Source organism: Musa acuminata, chromosome BXJ2-7 (genome assembly GCF_036884655.1).
Source record: "Musa acuminata AAA Group cultivar baxijiao chromosome BXJ2-7, Cavendish_Baxijiao_AAA, whole genome shotgun sequence".
Lineage (NCBI taxonomy): Eukaryota > Viridiplantae > Streptophyta > Magnoliopsida > Zingiberales > Musaceae > Musa > Musa acuminata.
Window position 1 is genome coordinate 31,833,459 of NC_088344.1, and position 9,232 is coordinate 31,842,690.

General features: G+C 41.5%; 1 protein-coding gene and 1 long non-coding RNA gene across 4 annotated transcripts; both read right to left on the bottom strand.

Annotated features, from left to right (window-relative positions):
* Positions 1 to 744: 744 nt before the first annotated feature.
* On the bottom strand, positions 745 to 2,443 carry LOC135617594 (uncharacterized). The gene is made up of 3 exons (XR_010488790.1): positions 2,309 to 2,443; positions 2,142 to 2,224; positions 745 to 881 (listed from the first exon to the last, which is right to left on the bottom strand). It is a non-coding gene; the product is annotated as an uncharacterized LOC135617594 (long non-coding RNA).
* Positions 2,444 to 4,159: 1,716 nt separating this feature from the next.
* LOC103992290 (probable xyloglucan glycosyltransferase 5) lies at positions 4,160 to 7,867 on the bottom strand. Of its 3 annotated transcripts, XM_009411933.3 has the most exons (7): positions 7,667 to 7,867; positions 7,522 to 7,578; positions 6,231 to 7,409; positions 5,841 to 6,149; positions 5,471 to 5,761; positions 5,272 to 5,385; positions 4,160 to 5,192 (listed from the first exon to the last, which is right to left on the bottom strand). In XM_009411933.3, exons 3-7 carry the CDS (start codon positions 6,969 to 6,971, stop codon positions 4,542 to 4,544), a joined length of 2,106 nt encoding a protein of 701 aa, XP_009410208.2. In that variant the 5' UTR covers positions 6,972 to 7,409; positions 7,522 to 7,578; positions 7,667 to 7,867; the 3' UTR covers positions 4,160 to 4,541. The 3 variants fall into 3 exon arrangements, with proteins under 3 accessions (XP_009410208.2, XP_009410204.2, XP_009410202.2); XM_009411929.3 differs by having other exon boundaries at positions 6,231 to 7,329; positions 7,448 to 7,867; XM_009411927.3 differs by having other exon boundaries at positions 6,231 to 7,867.
* Positions 7,868 to 9,232: the final 1,365 nt, after the last annotated feature.

Genomic DNA, 9,232 nt, shown 5'->3' on the forward strand with positions numbered 1-9,232 from the left:
TAAGTCCTTTTAAAATAAATAAATAAATTAGATTTTCCTTTAGTTTATTCGGTCTTAAATAGCATATATATTCAAATATGACAGAAAGAATTTTGTGTCATTTGAATTTAAAATTGGAGTAATTATTTAGAGAGAAAAATCCTGTCTGCCATAAAGATATTATTGATGGTCTTTTAGTATGAATCATATTTTCTCTATGATAAAAATATTTGTGATTATTATTTCATTCTTGTGCATCATATAGAATTTTAGCTTCTAGGTTCTTACAAACCAAGAAGAAAACTAGCAAAACAAAGAAAAAAAATAGCAAAATCACAGAGCATGCAAATTCTTAATTGGCTTAGTGAGAGTAATCTTACAATCTTATATACATACATACAAACATACATTCATATATATGCATATATATATATATATACATATATATATATATATGTATATATATATATGTAAATATATATATGTATATATATATATATGTGTGTATATATGTATATATATACATGTATACATATATACATATATATACACACATATATACATATATACACACATGTATTTACATACATACATATATATATATATATATTTATTTATTTATTTATATATATACAGACCATTTTATTATTAAAGATGAATTTACTATGTTTGTGAACAATATGAAAGGTAAATGCTGTTATGTAGTAAATTTTCCATTACAAACTCAGAAATAAATTTATGCCAAATACTGTACATATTCTGCACATGACTTTGGCTGCCTCCATTTTTTGTTTCCCATCCTTAAATTGTCGAGGAAACAATCTCTTGTAATCACTTCCTTTGAAGACATCATGCTTACATATAAGCACAAGCAATCAAGCAGCCAAATGTCTCACTTTGTTCTGAAATTAAGAAAACAAAATGATCTATTGACAGAATATAGGTATCTCTTAAAAGGAATCAGATCTTTCTTTTAGTAAACAAATACATTCAGATTTAATTAATGCAGGAGTCCTCATCTTCTAATTACATAGTTTTTTCCACAAAAAAGCCACATCAGTTGTCTTCACTGCCAAATGATGCATGAATTATTTGTGGAGCAGCAATGAAACAACTTACAAGTGATAATGGAATTGCAGGCAGAGTTGGATTTACTGAAGGCCTTGTCAGAAATTTGTGTGAGCATGATAAATATGCATGAACTCATGGAAAGTTCTAATTTATTGCTAACTGGGGAATGCGTTTATTTACTTTTCCTTCCTACTCTCAAAGTTCTCTTGTAATCTCCCTTGTTCATCTGCTAGCAAATATTTCAGTATTAAAGGTGTCCATATTTATTTGGTTTTGGGCTGAACTTAGTAATGTGTTTACTGGACAAATTGGTGTTTAGAAGTGATACTTTTGAGTGATTAAAAAACAAATGTCATTTTACTTTTCATGTACACAATTCTAATCTAAACACTTGGCTGCTACTTTTTTTGAACACTATAAACATGTTTATTGCAATTATCATAGTTGGTGCTTACAGCATTATCTTATAAACCTGGCAATTATAGTGCAGTCTTTAGGTGTATCTTTTGTGATCTAAAATATTTTCTAGCTAGTTAGCAATACAGATGCATGGCTATATTTGATATTTTCGTAGTAATAAAATCTCCTATTGTCATAATATTAAGAATTTGAATAATCAGAATATCGTGTGTTAAAGAATTATGATATCATAAGACTTGGAAATGTATATGGAAAAATAATAAAAAGATTTACGATCTTGCGGCCTCTTCTTTCGGTGGAAACTGGCTTGAGAACGAAATTTGCTGATCATTGGAAGATCATGATGAAACAAGATGCATTTATCGCGCATGGCCTTGCAAAAGTGGGAGTGCAATGATGAGGAAGGTGATGAAAGAAACAATTAGCTGTCTCGTGGCTTCATTTAGATCAGTGAAAACAGTGCCATGGGAGCACTGATGGTCTATTATTTTTCACTCCAAGTTGAAGTTGAAGTGGCATTTAGGTGTTTGACATTTTCTGGACATATGAAGATGATGGTTTCTGTCTGCTAAAGTTCATGATGTGGAGTTTGCTTTGCTGCTTCAGAGCCATGGGGTTGGAAGTTCGCATCTATGGTAAGAGAATTTGACATGAGACTGGAAAATACTCACGAGTCCAGAATGCTGCACAAAGCTTGTTTCGGCCCGTCTTCTCTCCTTCAACATCTCTCAGACCTTAGCTTACCATCATCTTCCTTAACGAAATTTACAACTTGTAATGGGTCAGACTTAATCCAGTTATGAGAAAGATGTAGAGTAGCAGCAGTGTTGAGTCTCACCAGCATTGCCAAAGCGTCTGCTATCAGGGGGTTGGAAGCTTCAGAGTATTGGAAGAGCTCCTTGTTACGAACCCAACGCCTACAAGAATGGTCCCTATTGGCATGCTAAGGCTAGGAGCAGGAGGGGGACGACTATTGAAGGGGAAGCGACGAGCATGGGAAGGGAGACAGCGAGCAACGACTACTGTCCTTGCTGAAGATAGACCAATTGCCTCTAACCCTATGGGAAGTCACTGTAGCAGGGCTGAGGACGATAGAAGTTTGCGGACCTTTGATGACGTTGCCGCCACCCTTACCGAGGGGAGAGGGGTTAGTGGGTTTGGAGTTGACAGGAGCAAGTCCATTTCGAGGGACAATAACGGGAGGTACAGTGTGATAGATGAGATGGGGATGTTAATGGATCGGATTCGGGTTTATTGGCAAACTCCTCTCCTGAGGCGACTTTCGGATCTTGGAGGGCAACCCATCGGGTCAAATCCAATTATGCACAGCCGTTTCGGAATCAACAGATTGATTGGAATGAGGGGTGGTGTGATTGGGTTGTTTGTTACACCTCCAGTTGGGCTGCTTCTGGAGTCTGACCCAGGTGTCGTCTCCTACCTCTCGTTGGTCTTCAGGAAACCTGGAAGATGCTATTGCAAGTGGTTGAGAAGGTTTTGACAAGGAAGGGGAAGAGTAGTGGTCTGTCCTCTGGGAAAGTTCTGAGAAACTCGAGGGGAAAGGTTTTGCTGAGGAATTTACCATAGACGGAGTTTCTCTGTTCCTCCCAGGCAGGGATGAGCTCCGTCGGGTCGAGTTCTATAGTTAAAGACGACAGAAACTGTATTTTCAGCTATTTAACTTCAAGGGCAATCTCAAGTCTCCACGCTCCCACGCCATGACCACCTCGGTTTTGCAGAGTTGCTCAGTGAGGAGGGGGACCATGAGGGGAGGACTCAGGATCAGAGAGTCACGGGGGAGGCATAGGGGCCGCGGATGAGGTGCTGGAGACAGGGGTGTGGGTGGGAGGCTGGGAGAGAGTTCCATCAACGGGGGAGGGAGGAGGTCGCGGTGCACGGGAGGAAGGATTCGTCGGAGGGAAAGGGTCTGGAGGTTCAGACTCCGGTTCCATTTGTCTCTCAGCTATCCATCCTGAAGAAGAAATCACGTGGTGAATGCAACAGCTTGCTGCCTCCATGTCTCAGTCCCCCAACACGTGCATGCCTTCGCCATCCATGGCCTACTGAGCTCGGCTCAGAGCGAAGTAGGATTCCGGAGGTAGAAGTTCGTATGAAGCACCAGACGGCCACAAAACACTATAATTCTGGAGGTAGAAGTTCGCATGAAGCACCAGACGACCACAAAACACTATTTGTCGCCGTCGGCATGATTAGTGGGTCACTGGCGATTTACTCGCGCATGGCCACGAAGACGACCGTCGCGCTTCCTCGACATGGGCCTATAACAATGGACGGACTCGCAGTCGTTCACCAGTGTCACTCGTATGTTTGTCGTTTGAGCGGTCCGTGTCTGCTCCTTGATCCTCGCTGGAGCTTACGCAGATGCTGGCGAATGGTTGGTGCATCGTGACAGTAAATTTATGAAGCAAGTTGCAGGCTATTACTTCACCTTCACCTGCATTGTGTTCTTTCTTCGATCCTAAAGGTAGAAATATAAGTATATCTTAAAGGTAATTGTGCCTATTGTTTAAGCCGTTGATTAATCTGCCGACACTGTCCAAGGCTAAGTTCCAATGGCCAGTCATCATCACCAAAAGGAACGAAAAGGGCACAGCAACTACTAACAGGAAAAGAAGTGTGGAAAAAGCAGCAGTAAAAAGGGCCATGAAGGCAACTGAGAAGTGACTCTGTCTTTGGCTGTAGAATAAACTGAATGAACTCAAATATACACATCAGAATTACATGATCTGAAAACATTCAAACTCTGTCAGCATTTGAAAAGAACTGCAGGAGCCAAAATTTTCAGTCATCAAGTACAAATGGCCTTACAGAAGTTACATATTGATTGAGAAAAAAGAATGTAGCAGAAAGATCTGAGATGACGAGGTTGACAAGAATCTTATATATGGTCTTATTGCTCCAATGTGAGACAGCAATTTGCAGTGTAGTGTGTCAAAGATGACGAACTAGTATTTAGATTGGAATCTCTTGACTGATACTTGCATATGGTATAATAGTTTGCATGCCTTTGTGTTTCTCTTCTGTATGGTTGACCACAACCATTCTTCACCTTCTCAGTTGATCTGCTCCCCGATGAGATCGAGCCCCACGAGAAGGAACGACACACCTTGGAAGAGAAGGAAGTAGAAGTGAATTCCCTGAGCAGACAGCAGGCTGCGAGCTGCGGCCACCAGGAGGAGGAGCGCAAGAGCTAACTCCTTCTTGTAGATCTTGTTCGCATTCTTGACAGCAGGGGTAGCGGCAGCTCTCTGTTCTTGTTCCTTCAGTCTGTTCAGCTCACCGAGTCCGCCCTCTGATGCTCCTCTGTAGAGCGTCGGAAGAGCGAAGCTCTTCGACTCCCTCTCCGCTGCCTCCAACAAGTCCGACTCCGATGACCTGCCTGTTTTCTTGGTGACCACCCACTCATACGAACTCCCCAGCTGGCACAGGCCCGAGACCATGGCATTGAACTTCGTGACGGACATTGTGTTCTCGAAGAGAAGGTAAGGCACAATGAAAGGGAAAGATCTCAGGGCAGGGAGGATATTGAGGATGGACATGAGGACAGGCACGTAGCAGATCACCCAAACGGGTAGCTCAGCCTCGGGGACGAACATGGAGAAGGGGAGAATTACGCAGAACAATGTGAAAGAATAGAATGGAAGGATCAGCTTCCTCAGCAGGAAGAACAACAGGATCAAATTTGCTTTCTTCCATATAGATATCTGCAGAAGTCGTCATTCTGATCTCTAAGACATGCATTGCAAACACATTAAGCTGGTTCAATTTCAAGGAGACGCCAACCTTTGAAGCGATGATGTCCGGAAGGCATAGACGAAAGAGCTGCATCGGGCCGGAATGCCATCGGTGCTGCTGCTTCCGGTAAGCCTCGTAGGATTCTGGGATTTCACACAGGACCTGCCTCCTCACACAGAGTTAGCTGAATGATTTCATGGAATGATGGAAGAAACATGACACTACGAGATCGATTTGGTTTGGCTACCTTGACATCGTTCAAGAACATGAACTTCCAACCCTTGAGGTGGGCACGAACAGCAATGTCCATGTCCTCTACGGTTGTCCTCTCGAGCCAACCTCCGGAATCCTCCAATGCTTTGATCCTCCAAACGCCTGCAGTCCCATTAAACCCGAAGAAGTTGCAGAAGACTCCATTCACCTGCTGCTCCACCTCGAAATGGAAGCAGAGGTTGATGTACTGGAGACGAGTCAACAGGTTCTCATCCCTGTTCACGAAGCTCCACCGTGCCTGGACTAATCCGAGCTCAGGATTTCCCTGGAACACAAATTAATGCACAGCTAGCATCACTCGAACTCGCCCTTTACACCAATCAAGAACTACTGGATGTGTTTACCTTAAAATGTGGGATGGTAAGCTTGAGGAAATCAGGGTCTGGTTGGAAGTCTGCATCGAATATCGCGACGAACTCGTAGTTCCGGACATAGTGGCAGCTCATTGCTGATTTCAGATTCCCAGCTTTGTAACCAGTCCTAACCATTCGGTGCCGATAGACGATGTTTACGCCTCGCTGACTCCACTTGGAAACCTCTGCTCTGATCAAGAACTGGATGGATTCGTCATCGGAATCATCCAGCACTTGAACCAGCAATCGGTCTTTAGGCCAGTCGATTTGGCAGACAGCAGAAATCGATTGCTCGTACACCTGACAAATCCAAAAACTTAGGAACATCAACTGAAGACATCGCATAGATATGGAGCTGAAAACTGGAATTTGGCTCATTACCTCCCTCTCATTGCACATAGGAATCTGAACGAGGACCATGGGATACTGGTACTCGGGACCATCACCTGACTTGAATGGATCCTCATCTATCCTTGGTTTGATCTTGTTCAACTTGATCCAGAAGCAACCCAGGCACAAGATCATCCTATCTGCAGACTGTATGATGAACAGAATTATGCAGATGTAGGACAGTATCTGAATCGGGTAGGCGATGTAGTCAGCTCGGAACGAGAGCCACGAGAGATACGCCAAGTGCAGCCATCCTTGAACCTCGATCTTCTTTGGCATGTGCAAGTTTTCAGGGAGATGCAAATTTGGCTTCGGGAAGTGCCATCCATTTCTGTAAGCAACAAGCTCAAAGGCAAAAGCTATTAGAGACAACGCCAAGAACATCCTCAAGAGCTTCAACAGCAGCCTGGCTTTGCGAGGCTTGTCGCTCTGCGCCTCCGCTCCTTGCCGCGAGACCAGCCTTCTCTTGATGACGCCAAGCAAAGTCCAGAGTGCCGCCGCCACCCAAGCGACGCAACCCATGGCGCGGTGAGCCTTGAGGAGCAGCACCCAGGTGAACTGCTTGGCGTTCTTCCCTCGGTCCTTGTCCATGGATCGGAATGATTCTTGTTCATCATCGGGGCCATCGATCTGGAGCACCGAATAGTTAGGATTCTCCATCGTCACCACCACCGGGGTGCCTTTCCGCGAATCCTTTACCCACCAGTCAGAAAAATCCGACCTTGGAGCCATTGCCACCTTCCTGAAGGGTAACCCAACCCAGCCCAAGAAAGTGGAGAAAAAACAGTGGACCAGAAGACACCTTGACAGACCAAAATCTAGAAATGGAGCATCCCGTCAAATTCTAACATCAAAATTTGATTTTGAAGCAAGAAACAAAGAATTCAGCACAGCTTCCTGCATTCCACATCGAATGCAAGTGAGAACTGGAGAGCAGACAGCAAGAGGAGCCAGGTTTAAATGTCGTCTTCCTCCCCTCCCACAAGGCAACAACATACAGGAGAAGGTTATCTGCAGTTGTAAAGCTCGAATGCATGTGGGTGTTATTCATTGTCTCGAACAAGCAAACGCTCCATTCCTTTCAACTTTCCTGATGCATCCATGGGCGGAATGTGACGGTATTTACTCCGCCAATTTCCCGTACCAAATACATGTCACTCATATATATATCTGCGTAAAAGAGATAAAAAAGAGAGATGACAACTCACAGATTGTACTCCCAACATATCAGGATCGCAGGCGACTTCTAAGAAGCCTCAGGAAATGGTGAGAGGAGGATCACCTCAGTACAAGTAGCTCAACAACGCCGTAGTGGATCTCCCAACATGAACTGTATCAGCTAAAGGGGAACTGAATAAATCAGGCAACAGCTGGCGATGTTTAATGACTAGCAAATGGAGAGCGGTGAGAGAGGTGGGATGCTTTACAGAGACTACACTCCAAGCTCATCTTTTAGTGATTTGGGGGAGGCAAGTTAAAGATGGCAGCACAGCCTCCAGTGTTGCATCTCCTTGCTTGCTGAAAGAGACAAGGACAGGGCACCAGCGGATGGCAGTAACACAAGTAGGAAGTTTGGTGAGAGGTCTTTTAGCAAGACAAGTATCACCATTTCTCCCTCTCTCTCTCTCTCTCTCTCTTTTTGAATTAGAAAGATGGAGGACAGCCTCCTCTCCCCTGATTAATATACTTGGACTTTAGCTTTTTTTTCCTTTTTCCAGATAATTTATTGGAAGCTTTAGCTTTGATTCGAAATGGTGACACCAACCCAGATAAAATATGAAAGCATATCTCAATGAACAACATGGCAATCTTACATGGTAAAGAAAATGTGTGGCTTTTCTTGCAAAAGAGAAGTCGGATTTTGATGACAATTAGGACTGCTTGGATTTGTTAGACAGTTTCTTGTTCTTTTGTGTTAGGAGAAACATCTTAATCTTATCTAGGAAGACAACACCATTACATTTTATGGCAACAACAAACACATTGGAAATTTGGTTCTGTAGCTTCAGGATTTAATCTCCATCACATAATATAATATAATGTATTAATAAAATACCTCCAAAAGCCAGCTTATGGAGTTTACATAAGAAAAATTTTGGAAGATATTATTTTATATGAGTTTAATCTATCTGTAAAATAAGATTAAAAAATTTGATTTTAATTACTAAGCATACATTTTATTAATTGATGAATACATATGAGTTTATGAACTAATTTTATGACAACCTCTATGGATGAGTGTCACCTATTTGTGAAATAATTCACAAGCTTATAACTTTTCATGAGTTTATGAATGAGATTATATATGAACTTACTATTGAATTGTTCATGAGATTATATAATTTACTTAAGTATAAAACTTTTAAATTAGATGAATTAATTAGAAAAACATGGAGCTTCTCATGAACAATTGATTTACTTACACCCCTAATCCTAATTGTGGTTGTGTGCAAACTGTACCATAGAAACTAATCAAACTATTACATCAGTTAAGTTGATTTAAATTATAATAAAAATCAATATGATTTTATAAATTGAAAAAATAAAAAATAATTATACCCCTATGAATTATTCTAATATGTAGTCTTCAAATAACTAAAATTTTCATCATACATAATAATATTTTAACAAAGGAAAGAACACTGCAAATCTAGAATTAATAATGAAGAATCAAACCTACATGGTCAACTGGTTTTTGTTCATATTGTGTTGAGCATCAAAGTTACTTTCCGACAGTGACCAAGAAACCACCACCACCTAAGCCACTATTAATTGGAATGGAAACAATGTTGTTCTTCCAAATCATCACCAAACATAAATCTTAAAAAAAGATTGGTATTATTTATTTATTTAATTCTGATTTTTGAAAGGGCACCATGAAAAGACAGCTCAACTACATGCTAACTGAAGGACATAATTCCTTTGTCTTAGATGTTCATGGCTCATTTATTGCAACTGCAGTAATTGAACCTTCATGATTCATTTTTTTGTTT